A 16587-nucleotide genomic window follows, 5' to 3' on the forward strand; every position below is an offset into this window, starting at 1 on the left:
ACTGCCGCCCGCCAACAACCACTCGACTGCGCCCAACCACGGGCTCTTTCTCCATCAATTCCCGCTACGCTCCCCACAACACCACGACTACCACTCACGAACCCATACCTCACACACCTTACCACACACACCATCGCCCAGAAGTAGAGGAACTACACCGCAATCATGTCTTGGACCGGTAAGGAGCCCCTCGACGATCATCCAGGAAGCCGCCGGCTCACCAGACGCAGGGTTCAAGAAAGGCGTCAATCGCGCGACGACGCAGGTTCTTATGAAGACTGGCCAAGTCGAGCGCACAAATGACCGCGACTTTGAGACTGAGCAGCGGTACGCTCTTCCACCCACTGGATGCATTCTTCATACAAGAATCAGGCATCCCACCGTAGTACCACGACTAACATAAGGCCAGCCGGTACCGTACTATGGAAACCGCCGCGAACAAGCTGCAAAAGGAAGCAAAGGGCTACCTCGACTCTCTGCGCGCCATGACCGCCTCACAAATGCGCATCGCCGAAACCATCGACGCCTTCTACGGCGACGCAGGCACCAAAGACGGCGTATCGCGCTCCTACAAACAAGCCGTCACCGACCTAGACGCCGAGACAATAAAAGCCCTCGATGGTCCCTACCGAACAACCGTCCTAGACCCCATCCAGCGATTCTGCTCTTACTTCCCCGACATCAACGCCTGCATCACAAAGCGCGAACACAAGCAAATGGACTACGACCGCATGCGCGCACAAGTCCGGAAGCTCACCGACAAGCCCGACAAGGATGTCACCAAGCTACCGCGTGCTGAGAAGGACGAACAACTCGCCAAGGCGGCGTACGATCAGTTGAACGATACCCTCACAACTGAGCTGCCCCAGCTCATCGATCTGCGAGTACCATATCTAGACCCCAGTTTCGAGGCGCTGGTCAAGATTCAGTTGAGGTTCTGTGCGGAAGCGTACTCAAGAATGGCGCAAGTGCAGCAGTATCTGGATGCGAACACAAGAGATCAGTATGCACAGGGCGAGCTGGATGCGCGGGTGGAAGAGGTGCTGCAGGAGATTCGGGACTTGAGTATTGCGGGTACTGTCTAAGACATGGAAAAGGAAGATCTGCTCAGTGTATCGTACATGGTAATTTCTGTGGCGTCAGAATCGTTGGGTTTGCGGCATTAGTTGGGTTGCGTAAGGATGAACGAAGGATTTCAATGAAGTTTCTCCCCTGATTCATAATGACTAGCTTGGTAAATGCACTACCGATGACGCTTACGGCAGAGCGGTCGATCTACGTGACCTACAGAGAGCGTCAGTGGATAGAGTCCGTACCTGCTCAATCACGGATATGACAAGGCCAGTGAGTCTGCCTAGGGTCTGCTTTCGATAGGTCATAGGAGGATGTGAGTCAAGAGAATTTGAAGGAGTCAACATATCTTGGTGTAACGAGCACATACCAAGTGTGGTGATTATCAGTAATTGAATCGAGTTTCTACATCCCTAACCTCTACTTCCTATTAGTACTCTTTCTGTACTCGTAACCGTCACAGCAGTGCCTATCGAAATCCGACGCCTGTATCTCACCAGAACATTGACGTTTTCACAAATCTCCACAGTACCCATCAACACTCCATGTCCAAATGGCTACTACAATCGATAACCAGCCAGTCTATAGACATGTCATATCCGATCGAGAATCGTACTTTTGTCCGTTCCCCTCTTCTGACGGTGCGACAAACGAGTGTGGAAAGTGGGTTCGAAGCGGTCAGGAAAAATGCGATACGGGTCACGAGAGAAAAGAGGTATGGATATGTGATGCTGTATCTGGATGGTGGGGACCATATGACAACCGCGAGACAAAGATATGTAACGAGGAAAATCTGAAGTCGTCACAAGAATGTAGGAGAAAGGACTCTGGCGGCCGATGCAAGGGATTGTGTCCGAGGCTATTTAAAGGGTTAGGGAGGGATTGAGGTGATAGGAAGGGTAGATCTAGGATAGTAAGTACAGATTCTATCGGCTGATGGGGTGTTCTTCATCTGATACGAATATTTCATTGACAATGACGTTAGACTATAACTAAGATGATGACTCTTCAACCTTCTTACATATCTCCGCGATGAATTTTATAGCCTTGAATACTGGAGTAAATTGTTCGAGATGACCCTTGAACACACACGACGCGCCGACAGCAGGTTCCTGAACATATTCCGACAACTCCACGGTGAACTCCTTCTCCCAGCCGTCCGCATTAGGAGTCTTCTCTCTCTTGACCCTCACTTTAACACTCCTACGATCTACCTCTATGACCTCGCCAGCAAGCTGGAAGCAGCACCTTTCTCTCGGATCCACAATACAGAGCCTTTTGTGAATATAACAAGACACTACTACGAGACAATGGGAGAAACCTAGATGGAGAACGCGACCTGTGGTGGTTGCATGTGCACGGCAGTTTCTGCATGGGGGCAGACGTCGCCCGAACGTGTGCTGCAAGGATCCCTGAACGTGTTACAGTGATTACCACTGCACCTGCGTCACTTACCTTCCACTCGGAATCTGCGTGTCGTCTTCCCTTAATGGGCAACACTTTGATCAAGATCCTGCGCTGAAGTCGTCGATGCATCATGCTGTCGTCGTAGCTATCGCCTCAATGTGCTGGCGTGAGATCGTCCCATCTGCAAGTCCACCCAATCCGAACCTTTCCTTTGGGAAGTGACGGACAAGCAACTGACAGATCCTAGTGCACCTGAGGGTTGCATAAAGTGCTTACAGTTCGTACAGGGATATTACTAACTTATGCTGTTGCATTCTGCGTCCTATGTCTTTCCGTTTGATATCCATAAGAGCCCTAACCATCGCGACATGTAGATCGATAGGGTACTCCTTACCATGGTCTTCCCCATTGTTGTCTAATGACGAAGAGTCCGATGATAAGGGCGCGTCCTTATTATAATCGTGCCGAGCAAAATACATAGCCGCAGAGTTTCCAAATTTGGCAATAGCCTCACATGCTCTCTTGTTGTACAGTTGTTATGGCAAATACTCTCTTATATATTCCTCATCGGCCCATGCCCGCATGATAATATCCACCTCCTTCATGCCAAGTTTCTTTGACCTGGCTTCTATGCATACTCTAGTAAGACAGCCGATATCTCCCTCTCGAAACTCACTAGTGATAATACGGGGGACGCGCTTTGCTTGGGGAACTCGATCGCTTCAGCGACAGATTTGATCAGAGGTGCAGCCTCCGCACAAATCGCTCGAGACGTAAAAGAATGGGCGTTATGGAATTGTACTTCGTAATGCTAGTGGATTCATCCACGACAATAAAGTGACGTCGGCAATCCGCGGCGTATTCGTAGATCATAAGTCGCAGCCCTTTTGGTGGATTGTAGAAGGGGTGAAACTAAGGGGCCTCTCTGGTTCAGGAGACGCATAGCTGCTGTACCGCCTAGGAGAGGGTTCTAGGAATTGGTGTTATCAGTGTGACAGTCCTGGAAAGGGTTGCAGCAGTTGTGTTTCCAGAATTCGAGTCGTCGGTAATCGAATCGTCAGTATAATCATTATTCATGGTTGCGGGATGACCCGTGACTGTCTAGGGAGGAGCGGCCAACTCTCCTGATGCTAAATATCGTGAGCTAAGGTCATTACATAATCAGAGCTACTGGGGTCTTATTGGTACCAATCTACACAATCCATATCTGGTCTCCATAATCCGATGAAATCTTTAGTCTTGCCTCTGCACCGCGCCATGAGGCCCGAGGCCATTGACTGAGCGGTTGATATACCTATGTATGCCATCTTGGCGCCCGACCGGTTGTGGTCTGTGTAATGATGGTAGAAACCATGACGACACAATGAAACACCGTGATGACTAGCAGGAAGTTATCAAATCTGGCCTACTGTTCGTATCTAAGACAAGCTAATCTGGAGTGTTCTTGAACTCATGGTGAATATGAATCTGGGGCTGTCGTACACGATTCAGCTGCCAAAGCCGAGTTTGTCTGGGACAAACGTTAGTTGTTCGACCGCAATGTATGTTTCATCAATAACAATCGTAAGCAAAGTAGCGTTGCTGGGTAGGATAGCACCACGGTATCTCAGTCGCTACAGCTAGCCAGCAACTCCCAGATCCATTCATGATAGCGTATGGTTCTTTAGACAACTTTCGTACTTGAGTCATCAGGGAAATTGCTAAAAGTTCCATCCCATAGAACATGAATATAAGAACTTGTATGAAAATGGTAATGAATATGTGACTGATTCTTGCCAGAGGGCTAGCCAGCCTCAGTACATGATATTATTGCTCGCAAGCGATTCACAGAAACCCACTGCCAAAGACCGCAGCTTCCTACCCAATTGGTTTTCTCATGGGCAAATGATCATGAAACGTAAGGATGCCTGCCTCTTCTTTCGTACGTCAACCCTGTCATGAACGCTATCCGTAACTCATAAACCTTCGTCCATGCAGCGTTTCCAAGCTGCAACAGCCGCACACCTTGAGAAGCTCGATCTCTCCTGCACAGCAGAGGGCGTATCCCGAACTTCGTACTTATTATTATCGTCTAGCCGTGCGACTGTCAGAAGAGTGTTATGCTCGCGACTGCTCTACGAGGCATGCGGCTTGCCAGCTGAGTCGGCCTTGGCACGGAGATCAGCAGCGGTGGAGCCTGTCGCGGAGAAGTAGCGCGAGAACACAGGCTGGATGAAAGAGCGGAATACGATCTGGGCACCACTAGGGAGTATAAGCTTGTATCAATGTGCGCGAAGGGGTTGCTACATACGCAGTCTGGGGAAGAGACATCCAGAGGATGAGGACAAACTTGAAGGTGTAGTAGAAGGCTGCAGAAGTCAGTTGCGGATCATGCAGACAATCTGGGTGTACTTACGGAACCAGTAGACGGCGTTCACCGCGCTCTCGAAGACGGTCAAGAAGGCAAAGGTAACCCAGTACTGTGACATCGTGTTAGCCCTATCCCAAGTTTGTTGTAGCCATGATCGGGCCAGATGTCTTGCCAGCGATAGGAAAGCGGGGTACACATACAGTCAACCACTGGGTGTCATCGACCTTGCTGGCGCTGAAGAGAGCCTCGAGGGAGTAGTAACCAGGAATGATGAAACCGGCAATGTTGACGAGGAACTCTCCCGCAATGTTGAAGAAGATGAGGAAGAAGTAGAGACCGGCGAGACCAAGGATCATGTAGACCTTGGGAACCGATGTCTGCTTCTCAAAGTTGTTGAGTGCGGGGTACTTGGACAGCTGGAACACAACATCGTCAGTAAATGTGGCTTCATATCAAAACCGTTGCTTTTCTCGTCGAAAACGCCCCAATAAGGCGTATTTTGACAATTATGCCATGTGCACAAGCGAGGGCGCTTACCTCCTTGTCGAGCTGCGACAGCTGGGCCTGGGCTCTATCCTGGACAGACATGTTGAGGGCTGTTGGGAGGTTGAGTGTAATGGGGTGCAAAAGGGTCGGATGCAACGGGTTGTGGTTGAAGAAGCAGAGGGGCTGCAATGTGTTCAGTAGGTAGGGAGGAGCAGGAACGTGGAGCCTGGAGATTGTGGGATGGAGGAAGTGGGCTCGTCATCGCTAAATACGTCACCGCCTTTCACGAGCCAGCCAGAACGCAGCAATGGCATGCCGATGAGACAAGATCGCGTGCATCGGTCCAGCCGTTTGACGAGGCCATATTCCAGGTGTTGGTAATTTCGCATTCACTTGTATCTTTTTCCTTAACATTGGCAATTAGAGAGTAGTGCGATTGCACGGGCATTATGACGACTTGCACGTGACCGTTGAGGTCCAAGCGCGCCGGCCAGTCTCCGTTGCTGCAGGCGTGACCGAGTTCAGACGGAAGCGTAAACACCCAATTCCTATCCCACAACAAACCCGCTCGAGGGCGACCGACGACGCCTACGACCTTTCTTGGAGCCGGAAATTCTTCTGCGGAGCATTCTACCACGTTGGTGACATCCTATCTGCCGGAACAACGTGTTGAGCTAGTCCCTGGCCCAAACAAACAAACCCGCCAGCCCCGAAAACAGCTGAGACTCGAGCTACACGCGATCAGCGCCGTCAACATACTCATAGCACCTTGGTCTTCCTGGAATTCCCGTCGCGTACTTTACACGCTCTGCCGACTGTGTTGCCGCCTCCTCAGCGCCGTTGCTATCGCATTGTTTTGGTGTAAACATACGGAAAATCTGCCCGCCGGCGTCCGCACCATGACCGATATCCGCCGGTCACGATCGAATACGTCAATGTCTACTAGAAGCAATCGTCCTCTTTCTCGCGCGTCGACGACGAGCGTGCATTCGTTCGAGCAATTCCAACAACCGCAGCAACCGCGGCCCAACCAATTTCCCCAGCAGCCGCAGTATCATGCTCCATTCACTACCAGTGAAGCGTTACAGCCTGCATTACTCCAAGCCGCGCAACAGGTCAGCGCGCAGGACCAGCTTATCAATATGAGTCTAGAAAGTGTTCAGCAGTATCTTGGTTATCCAGCCGACCCAACCGCGTCTCACGCTCAACCGAACGGTCAGCCCGCACAACCCGACCACCATGCCTACCAGAACTCCCTCTCTCAGCATTCACAACATTCGCAACAACACAGTTTCATGGCACCGCCGATGGATACGGATGATAAGAAAAAAAGGCCGTCGACCTCAGGTGCCGCGACCAACGACAAGGAATTGCGCCAGCTGCTGAACCAGAACGAAGGCCGCAACCTCAAGGAGGTCGCAGCTGAGGTCATTCAGAATGACAGAACATCCAAGGCAGAGAAGTCGAAACAACTGTTCGCCATGTTATGGTAGGTACTTCACCTCCACCACGCAGAAACAGTGCTAACACTTCCCAGGTTACAGTCTGTTTGCCGTGTTGCGAAGACGTCGGTACCGCGCAACCGCGTCTACTCCAAGTACGCAGAGCGCTGTGGCACCGATCGCGTTATCCCCCTGAACCCAGCATCTTTCGGCAAGCTCGTTCGCGTCATTTTTCCCGGCATCCAGACCAGGCGCCTCGGTGTTCGCGGAGAGTCCAAGTACCACTACGTCGATCTCGAGCTCATCAACGACAATGACGGTGGCGAAGAGGCACGTCGGGGCAGCAACGGCCCCGCTGCTCATCATGCTATGAAGCGTCAGGCTTCTGGGACATCGAGACTCAACCTTGAGTATGTGCCTTCCACAACTTTGTGTGTCAACTACTAACAGCTTCAGTGCTATCCCCCGGTTACCTGCAGACAGCGCACAATTTCCACCACGAGAAGCACGCGTGGAGCCGCAGAATACTTACTATACTCCAGCCTCGTCGCGCGGCGTCTTGTTCACCGACATCTACTCGTCCAATTTCTACCCATCTCACGCGCGTACCAAGACGTCGTACGAGCACGAGCTCAAATTTCCAACGCCAGATATCCTCGAAGCTCCAGATGCTTTCGTGGTCGAATTGCCAGACATTAAACCCTATTTACCAGCACGTACCGATCCCGATTCCGCCGATAATCTCGTCGCCATGTACCGCTCACACGTCGTTTCGCTAGTCGACTCAGTGCGATACTGCAAGGAGAAGCAATTCTTCCGCCTCTTTGGTACCTTTCACGGGACATTAACTGTGCCAGTGCAAAAGTTGTTTGCTTCGCCCGAACTGGCTCCATGGATCAAGGAGTGCGACTGGATGATGTACCAGAAGATGATTCGCAACGTTTCCCAGCTCACTCTTCAGGTAGCGCCGCCGGCAGTATTGAAATTCCTCGACAACGTTGCAAAGACGTTACATGCACACATTACCGCCAAATTCGCGTCGCTGCCCATACATGTACTCGAAGCAAAGCTGGAGCCCGCTACATTGTTCGCGCATCTTCTTCGACAGATGCTTCGTGTGAATTCCGCTGCACACGCGGCAGCCGTCATGCTCACCGCAGAAAGCCATCGCACCCAGATGTTTGCAGACTGGCTGGAGCACGTCAACATCAAACGCATCATTGCCAACGAATTGCCCGCCTCCTGTGCGCACGAGGAGGTTTACAACATCCTAACTACCGAGATCCGCTCGATGCTAGGCCCGCTACCACAAGAGATCCAATTGCCTTCCGGTACCATTCATCGCGCAGCATATCCCGACCCACCCGCAGATCCTTCGGAGTCTGTCATCGATCGTATCGCAGCATTCTTGACACAATTACCGTCCCGCTTTCCTGGCGCACACGCTCGCACAATCATGCACTGCATCAGTGCGCTTGGTTCGGCGGCCATACGCGAGATCACCGTCGAGAATGGAATCAGCTTCCAAGGTTGGTGGCTCACGAAGGTCTTCGTGGATGAAATGGCGCAATGGTTAGCATCAATAGGTGGTTTCCTAGGCCATGCACCCCCAGACTGGAGCTCGTCCAACTACTCGCCTGTAATGGGTGAATCCCTCAACGCGACCATGACCAACGGTGGCAGCGGCAGCAACAACGAGAGCAGGTATAGCAGCCTGGAAGCCGACTTTGGACCAGATCAATCTTTCATCTCCAACGCTAGCCATGTCACCATCCAGGACAATGGGTCAAATCAGGAAGGTGAGTTTATTCATTCACAACATAGCCTCACATGGTAGTTGACTAACGCAAGATCATCAGTCAATGCTGGACGATTTACTCAACAATCATCACAATACAACATGAGCTTTCAGTACGAGTACGACATGAACAATTCTCAACAAGAGCCAAACCACGACGATAGTGGCATAGGCCTTGGCCTTGGCGTACAGGAAGACGGCATTGACGCCAAGTTTGCGTCTCATCTATCTTCAGCTCTTTCGCAGAGCGTCAGCTAGCCTTACGTTCCTGTGTTTCGGATATTCTGATACTTTTACCGATGCGTTTATGACGCCTCTGAAGTCACGACTAACGACGAACCGTGCCCGACATGGCCTGTTAATATCTCATAATTCTTTGTACTTTAGGGTTGCGAACGCACTCATGGACCGGTGTTTACAGAAATAGTCTGGCGTTTCCATCTTTGCATTTTGGGTTTGCAATACAGGCGTTTGGAACGATATACCGCCTTTATGGCCTGGGTTTGGTGTTAGATGCAACTCTGCGGTTCCCCTACGCAGTGTTGAATTGAATTGTTTCATCGTTACAGACGTTCGCAATCGCCTTCCATAAGAGCTTCGAGGAACTAAGGCTCACCCCTTTCGCCTATGAAATGAGAGGTTGAACAAGTGCATAATGCTGTACTAGTCTCTTCGAGTTCCATCGATCAGGTCCTGTCAAGACCCAGCGGAATCAGAAGATACTTTCTCACAGCGAGAAATCATGTCAACTAAAAGTGCACATGTAGTCATCGCTAACACCAGACGGCCTACCCAGAGACACGTCGTTTCCGTTTACTCCGTTAGATCTACATCGCCTGTTCCCGATGTCTGTCCTACACGTACTCTGTAGTTCCTCTCCTGTTACACTAGCTGACATAACCATCTGACCTCTGAAAACGGTCAACATCGGCACTCGACCGCCGCGGCTAACGCAACCCGATCAAAATGGCTCGTCAACCTCCTCAGTCGCCTGACCACACTGATCTACAGGAAGGAACTCGATCTCTGATATAAAATCGTGCGTCGATCGTGACCGGTCGTCGCACGATGGTAGATCACACGATGGAGTCTCACCGCTCGTTCATTGGGTTTCATGAGTCGCGATCACCTTGGCATAGAGTTTTTACCTTTAGTGCTGTGGCGATATATTGAGATAGAGGAAAGATCACTGCAGTTATGCTCTCGTGGACACTGTTAGCAAATGCAGTCGAGGGGCCCAATGCATCACGATAGGAGACGGGACGGGATTATTGTGTAAGGTATGAAACAAATGTAAGATTTCGTTACAAGAAAAAAAATCCTACTAACGGTAGCCTGCGTGGCTAACAAGCACTAGAATGCAACAGAATATTTACTAAACCCCTTCATGCGCGGCGCCGCGAACATGAGTAGACATCATGACACTCCTATTGCCTGCCTCGTGTCCTCCTTCTCCTCTGGTTCCACGTCGCGCAGATATCAGTGTTCGCGCTAGCATCTAGTCCCTCGTGGGAGGTGGGCACCCAGTTCTTGTAGACCAGGTAGCTGTAGTCCCATCGTGGATCGTTGAGCTGTGTCCTCCATGTCCAGAAAATCCAACCTTGGGTCTTCTCATATAGCCTCTGCTGGGCAATGAACCAGTCCTTGTAGAAGCGTGTGTTGGAATCGAGATTCCAGTCAAACTCGGTGCTGTACTCGTTGTTGACGGTGAGACTCCATTCCTGGACGATCTTTGGGGTGTCGCCGTCGGTCAGGCGGTTGTCAGTGTGGCATGTGTAGTACATGTAATCGCCCTGCTTGGCGTCGGGTTTGATCGCCGTTACAGCTCCGCCGACGTAGTTGTGATCGTCAAAGATGACCCTGGAATCTGATGGGAGGTTGGATTTGGGGTTGCCGGCGCCCCATTGGGAGTCCATGAATTGGACGTGGAGACGCTGGTCATCGGTAATTTTAAGAGAGTTTTCGGCGTCGCGGACAGCCTTAAGGGCTTGTGGGTAGTACTTTTGAGTGAGAGTGTCTTTCTCGGCTTGGGGCATACCGCCTTGGTCGCGGGACGTTTGCGGCTCGTTTACAACTTCGATGATACCGACTGTGGCCCTATATGAAGGAGTGTTGTGAATACGTCTCGTCATCCAGTCGAGCCACTTGGCTGCGCGGTCATAGTTGGCCTGCGAAAAGAATCCTGGAAGATACGCTTCAGGGAGACACTGTGGTGAATGTTAGAGTCGAGTCGAGGAAAATTGGAGTGTTGAAGGCTTACCTGTCCTGTGAATGCATCACCGACTTTCTGCGCACCTGGAGCGCCATGAAGATCAATGACGACGAACATGCCCAGCTCTGCAGCTTTGGCGATAACATTGTCAAGATAAACCAGATTCATTTCGGGGAAGTGCTCGCTGCTGTCCACTAGGCTGTGAAGACTCCAGTATCCAATTGGAATGCGGATAGTGTTCAAGCCAGCAGTGTGCATGTCTTGGATCATGCTTGGTGTGATCCAGCGAGCGTAATGAGCATTGAATGCATCATTCGCTTGAGACTGTCCAAGCTTGCTGACACAGTCGAACTCTGAGCAGGAGTCACCGCAGCCCATGTCTGACCACTCTTGGCTCATCATCCATTTTTCCGAGAGTAGCCATCCACCAAGGTTGACTCCTCGAATCTTCTGAGCAGGAAGATTAGGCGCACGTTTGGTCAGATCGCTGGTGGTGCGGTTGAAGGCAGCAAGATCGCGGTCCGCGGGCATCCATGCTTGTGCGCCAGCCGCGAACAAGCAAGCCAAAAGAGACGAACTCTTCATGATGAGGAGGATGCAACGATTGGATGCAGAAACGAAGTTGCTTTTTCCAGCCTGAAACGAAAAAGGGTGCCTGGAATGGAGATGCTGGAATGAATGTCCAGTTGCTTGACTGTTACACTGTGCGACCAGAGGACTATTTAACTTATCCACGGACCTTCAGCTGATCGTACTAGACGGCACGTAGTTCACTACATCGTGAATCTCGAAGAGGCAAATTGCCAAAGGGGCCCCTAGCTGACGACAGCGGCGCAAGCCAGTCACCCAATCCGAGATACTTCACCGGTCCCACGTTCAAGTTGATGGAGTCGCTAGCCCCCAAATGTAGCCTTCTGTCCGAAGATCCTTCGAATACCTCTAGTATACCAGGGGTAGCGTTCACGATGTCGTACGAGAGCATGTAATGAAGTCACATCGTTCATCCGCGTTTGTGTAGACTAGTCACAGTAGTAGTGAAGTTGATGCATAGCCCATTATTAGTATGATCAGGCGGCCACGGGTTCTCTGCAAGGTGGATCGAAACGGCTCGCCGGCTGGGGATTTGCCTCGTCGCCTGACACCATGGCAGCTCCGTAAGATTTGGGAAGAGTAGGAGTGGCTAGAATATATTTTAGTATATGGACAGTCAGCGACCTACTTTAGGCCGTATCAAGAAGGAGGTGTAATATATCTTTTCGGCTAATTCCAAGTGCGAAGGGTAGTGACTGAGATACAGCTCTCATTCGCTGATGGCAAGCGGCGTGGAAATTGCATGGGCTTAGCCGCACTGAGGCGGTCTCAGAAGAAGAGGCGGGAATAAAGAATTCCAAGAGCTGGAGGCCTTGGAGCAGTTGGCCCTTCACCCTGACCTACAAAGCGGCCTGTCGCGCGGATCTTTACTCGAAGTGTAATACACCCCGCTAGTTCGGACTCCTGCGACTACTCTCCATGCAGGTAAGAAGTCTGGAGAAAGGCGCATACTGGAAGCGTGACCACATTGACACTGCGATGTGATGATGTGCCAGACTTGTCTCCTCTTCTCAGCCTCGCATCTGGGTTACGTCTGCCTTGCTGACCACCAACCTCGATATGCTTGACATAAGTTACCGTATTCGGTCGCCGGCACCATCCTTCCGCGGCGGGCCGTTGTGGCGTTGGGCTTTCGAGAGGGTCTCGTATTGACAGTGGAGAACATGTAGTTCAGCAAGCCATGTCTGTGGGAAGGTTGCCTTGTTCGCAGGTCAACCGTTGCTGCAGGGCGTCCGTCAGCCGGATATGCAAGCCTTCCTGCAGCATCTTCCGGAAACGTTCGTTCTCAAGGTCAGCCACATATTGTTAATTTTTGCGGCATAGCGCGAGAAGTATGCTGCCTTGGATCCGCTCAAGTCTCAAACGCGCTTTACTTGACAAGTTTAGTTTCGAGTAACCTGCCTAGCACATATCTTCACCACTCCGGAGCTCTGTTGCGGTCAACAGGATAGTCTAGAGTCACGAGCCTCCAGGATTCACTCCGGGGAAAGGGGTCCTGATCGTCATCGTCGTTGGACCCAAGCGTCGTTCAGCGGTCTCGTGTTCGCGATGTGGGGCATAAAGATGTCGAGCGTTGGCCCCGGCAGATGTGCAAGTCCATCGACACCACCCTTTCGTAGCGTCGCGTTAGCCGGATGGAGGGTAGTTATCTGCAGTGTCCTGGATGGCCCCTGCAGGCGGGCGCTTGAGTGGATTTCATAGGGAAATCAAGACTAATCAAGCAGGTTGGACGTACCTGCGCTGTGTGACGTCACTTTGCTTTTGGTTAGAGCTTCGCCGATCAAGACCGAGCCGAGTTCGATGTCTTCCTCCACATGTTCTGGGGTAATCCAGATACCTGGTATGGGGGCGGCGAAGTCGATCAGGGAACCAAGTAAGATTATTTGTAAACGTTGGGCATCATCCCACGACATTTCACGCCGTCGGACTGCGGCGGTTTCGTGTGTTCTCCAGAAACACTTGAAGGAGAACGAGCCAACGTCATCGTTCCTTTTGTCCAGGAGTTTCATAATAAGCTATCAATTTCGGGTGTCGGTTGGCTTTATTTAGCTTTCCTGCCACACTCCCAAGCTGTTACTACTGGAGGGGCTGAAGATCAGCGGTAGTTCTTACTTTGTTCATTCACAATCTCCTATCAAAAGTGATAATTTTGATCTAGATCGAAGAACAACGCAAGCGATAAAGAGTCTGGTCGTGCTCCTGGGTCGAGCTGATCTACTTTCTGTAACGTCTTCGATGATTACTAGCGCTCAATTTGCTATCACCATCAAGAGTGCGAGATATATGTTTGTCGTCCGTTTGGAAGAAAGCTGGAATGAATCAAGCACGACCCGAACGAACAAGATAACGAAACGAGGTAATATACGCACTGTTACTCAAGTCCAGGGTATTGTTGGATCTTTATTCCAGATCTGGGAATATGGGTCGAAACGCTAAGTCCACTTCTCATGGCTGTCCAGTGCTGCGGTGCTCCTTCATCGTAAAGGAGACTGATTTCGGGAGCTTATTGGCCAGTCTGATCCTGTACAGGGTTATCGGTCTCTGCTTTCGAACAGAAGTGTAGCGCGCGGTACCTCTGGATTTGCGATGACAAGATCACGAGGAGTCTCGCGATCTCGTGACCGGCCGATGCGCCGAAGAGCAAACCCACGACGGATATACGGAACACCAAGGGCTGCAGGAATGAATAAGACGACTATACCTTGACTGCCTACCAAATGGCGGAGTCAATGCGTCGGACTACTCTCGTTGCGATACCCTGCTCGAGTATCTAAACAAGCCTACCAACCACGAACAAGTTGAGTGTCTATTAAACAGAATATACAACTGCAAGTGCACTTACCAGACTTGCCCAAAGTTCCATCAATTCTACCTAGCGCGTAAGTATTCAGTAGTTTTCGTTCTTCTTTGCACGAGCTCATCAAGGACTGCGGAGGCTTCGATGATCTAAGTGCGCAACTCACGCCCTCCTACTACACGCCGAATCCTGCCTCACTTCATCTTCATTATACGTGCACCATCGGAGAAATTGCTGACAGTATCCAGGACATGACGAACACTCCTTTTCCGTTCGAAAGACTACCAGCCGAGCTGCGCGGTCACGTCTACAAGTACCTCCACTGTACCACCAAGTACGCCACAGCGCGACGAGACGAAGCCAGAACGCCTGTGGTTGTCGTCAGATTCTCTTATATCGAACGCGCTATAGTCGCTGTGTCAACGGCAATCCGAAACGAAGCTGAAAAGGTCATCGACGAGGAAACCCAGAAGTGTGGCCCGGCTCAGCTCATCGCAGATTGCGATTACTTCCACCTCGTCCCTGAGGTTCTGGCCGATATTCGAAATGCTCGGAACAGCTATGTACCACCGAACATGGGACTGGCTGTTGACGAGCGTGAGGACTTCAACATCAGGTTCACCGGCAGAAACCTACTCGAGCAGGCTCGGATGGACGCGGTTATGTATCAGATGTGGATGCGCCTCGCAAACCTATACCTCAAGACGAACGAGCGAATTGAGATCGGTGTTTGGATTGGGAACGACGCCGCTTGCTACGAGTTTGTGCAACAGCTCGACTCGGCTATTGAAGATATCATCAATCCCCGCTGGGACGCGTCTGACTCGGGTATGTACCGTCCCAAATTTGCGGTTACAATCGAATGCTCTGGAGAGGTTGAATCGGACGTGGAAGACGTTGTTCAGGATTTCAAGGATGCGCGTTTCGAGGTTAGCGAAGAACTGGAACCGGAAGAGATGCAGTCGAAATGGGGCGTCCAGACCTTTGACGGAGTGTTCGACCAGAAGGAGTTGTCGAGCGACGAGTCTAGCGAAGATTCAGATGAGGAATTGGACTGAAGCGGGGATGGAAGAATGGATGTGGAAATAAATGAGGAATTGGACAGTGCGATAGATAGAGAAAAAACGATGGGCTATCAGAGTTGATTTGACGTCTGAACATAAAGGCAACACCCATGGATGGCTACATCTGGCTTTTAACATAAGCTACGCTGTCTATACATCGGCGGTGAAGTGTGAGTGGTGAAAATCAGTCTCAAAGGTTGGAGCTTGGCAGGTGCCGGCCAGCTACCGACACTAATCGACCCAGCTACCCCGTCGTTCACCAACCACCTGCATCCCCCACGCAACTACTCTCCATCGGGATCGCGATCGCTCGTCGCACGCGACTACTACAAGGCGTGTTGAATCGCGCAACCAGCCTCTCCAGGATACGCCAGCTGTATTCAATATCGAAGGAATGTCGACCTTTGTCGCAAACAAGTATGCGCACCTGCTGGATACAGTACAATCCCTCAGCAAGAACGACAGCCGTTACTTACAAACACGGAGACTTTATCGAAGCGTTGCGATGCATCGTTGCCAGCTGGAAATAGCCAAGCGCAGTGGGTTCCCACTCGCCCGAAAGTCCGGCGAACCGGCATCAGCTCGACCGCACGAAGGACTTCGTACTCGGACATCATTGGCCATGGCGATGTACCTAAAGAGCAACACTTTGGCCCATGACAACTCAAAGATTGTAGTGTCGTATCTGTCGTCCTTTTTAACAGCGGCAAAAGGATCGTCGAAGTTCCCGCTACCGGGATATGCCGTAGCATGAGAGAGAGGCCCCTATTCGTCCCACGTAGACCACCCAGTCCGTTCGCGCCGCCGTTACACGTCACCTTCTCGAATGCGCGTTATATTGATACTATTTTGCCAAACCTCCATCAATCAGCGAATCAACAATTCGCTTCAGATTCGAGCAACAACTCCAAAATCGGGCTTGTGGTTTAGTGGTATAATACTCCCTTAGCATGGGAGTGGTCCAGGGTTCGATTCCCTGCAAGTCCATCTTTTTGCGCTCGTCGCCGTCGCGAGAGTGTCCGCACGACGCCGCAGGTGTTGATTTTCCTGGAAGAATTTCTCATTTTTGACCAAGTAAGTGAATCGTGTGCACGAAACCATCGCTTTGAGCAGCAAGCAGCCGAAATACAACTCATAGTCTTACGATCCACGCTATACTTCACTCCAAATCGGGATCTGGAACTTGAGTTTCGGCACCAATTGATTACGTCTAACGTTGGATGTGAGTCCACACCACGTTGGATCGATTTCACACTCCACTTGCTATTCGAAGCAATCCACACCCAAGGAAATGACGTGTCAACTGGTGTTTGCCCGGGATCGCGCGATTGATAAGCCAGCCATCAGTCGTGCAGGTGCTTTCAAGTGC

The 16587-nt window shown here is 51.1% G+C and overlaps 6 protein-coding genes and 1 non-coding gene across 7 annotated transcripts; 4 read left to right on the forward strand and 3 right to left on the reverse strand.

The window, feature by feature from the left end:
- The first annotated feature begins 19 nt into the window (after window positions 1-19).
- Window positions 20-1485, forward strand: BKA58DRAFT_388700 (BAR domain-containing protein). Its single transcript, XM_046170682.1, has 3 exons — window positions 20-178; window positions 231-327; window positions 410-1485. The coding sequence occupies exons 1-3, from the start codon at window positions 166-168 to the stop codon at window positions 1083-1085; spliced, it is 786 nt and encodes a 261-aa protein (XP_046023481.1). The 5' UTR covers window positions 20-165; the 3' UTR covers window positions 1086-1485.
- A 578-nt stretch (window positions 1486-2063) lies between these two features.
- On the reverse strand, window positions 2064-2957 carry BKA58DRAFT_460678 (uncharacterized protein; the record flags this gene model as incomplete). The annotated part of the gene is made up of 4 exons (XM_046174774.1): window positions 2064-2346; window positions 2527-2540; window positions 2706-2730; window positions 2779-2957. The coding sequence occupies 4 exons, from the start codon at window positions 2955-2957 to the stop codon at window positions 2064-2066; spliced, it is 501 nt and encodes a 166-aa protein (XP_046023482.1).
- A 1440-nt stretch (window positions 2958-4397) lies between these two features.
- On the reverse strand, window positions 4398-5506 carry BKA58DRAFT_212700 (TB2/DP1, HVA22 family-domain-containing protein). Its single transcript, XM_046166073.1, has 5 exons — window positions 5366-5506; window positions 5029-5244; window positions 4874-4937; window positions 4769-4826; window positions 4398-4719 (listed from the first exon to the last, which is right to left on the reverse strand). Exons 1-5 carry the CDS (start codon window positions 5414-5416, stop codon window positions 4593-4595), a joined length of 516 nt encoding a protein of 171 aa, XP_046023483.1. The 5' UTR covers window positions 5417-5506; the 3' UTR covers window positions 4398-4592.
- A 292-nt stretch (window positions 5507-5798) lies between these two features.
- On the forward strand, window positions 5799-8812 carry BKA58DRAFT_422483 (RFX DNA-binding domain-containing protein; the record flags this gene model as incomplete). Its single annotated transcript, XM_046172828.1, has 4 exons — window positions 5799-6803; window positions 6852-7166; window positions 7213-8555; window positions 8616-8812. The coding sequence occupies exons 1-4, from the start codon at window positions 6214-6216 to the stop codon at window positions 8810-8812; spliced, it is 2445 nt and encodes an 814-aa protein (XP_046023484.1). The 5' UTR covers window positions 5799-6213.
- A 1169-nt stretch (window positions 8813-9981) lies between these two features.
- BKA58DRAFT_412891 (glycoside hydrolase superfamily) lies at window positions 9982-11351 on the reverse strand (the record flags this gene model as incomplete). The annotated part of the gene is made up of 2 exons (XM_046172387.1): window positions 9982-10761; window positions 10815-11351. The coding sequence occupies 2 exons, from the start codon at window positions 11349-11351 to the stop codon at window positions 9982-9984; spliced, it is 1317 nt and encodes a 438-aa protein (XP_046023485.1).
- A 3054-nt stretch (window positions 11352-14405) lies between these two features.
- BKA58DRAFT_441830 (uncharacterized protein) lies at window positions 14406-15212 on the forward strand (the record flags this gene model as incomplete). Its single annotated transcript, XM_046173855.1, has 1 exon — window positions 14406-15212. The coding sequence occupies one exon, from the start codon at window positions 14406-14408 to the stop codon at window positions 15210-15212; it is 807 nt and encodes a 268-aa protein (XP_046023486.1).
- Window positions 15213-16133: 921 nt separating this feature from the next.
- BKA58DRAFT_t61 lies at window positions 16134-16205 on the forward strand. The gene has a single exon. It is a non-coding gene; the product is annotated as a tRNA-Ala (tRNA).
- Window positions 16206-16587: the final 382 nt, after the last annotated feature.

Source organism: Alternaria rosae (genome assembly GCF_020736505.1).
Source record: "Alternaria rosae strain MPI-PUGE-AT-0040 chromosome Unknown BKA58scaffold_7, whole genome shotgun sequence".
NCBI classification, from domain to species: domain Eukaryota; kingdom Fungi; phylum Ascomycota; class Dothideomycetes; order Pleosporales; family Pleosporaceae; genus Alternaria; species Alternaria rosae.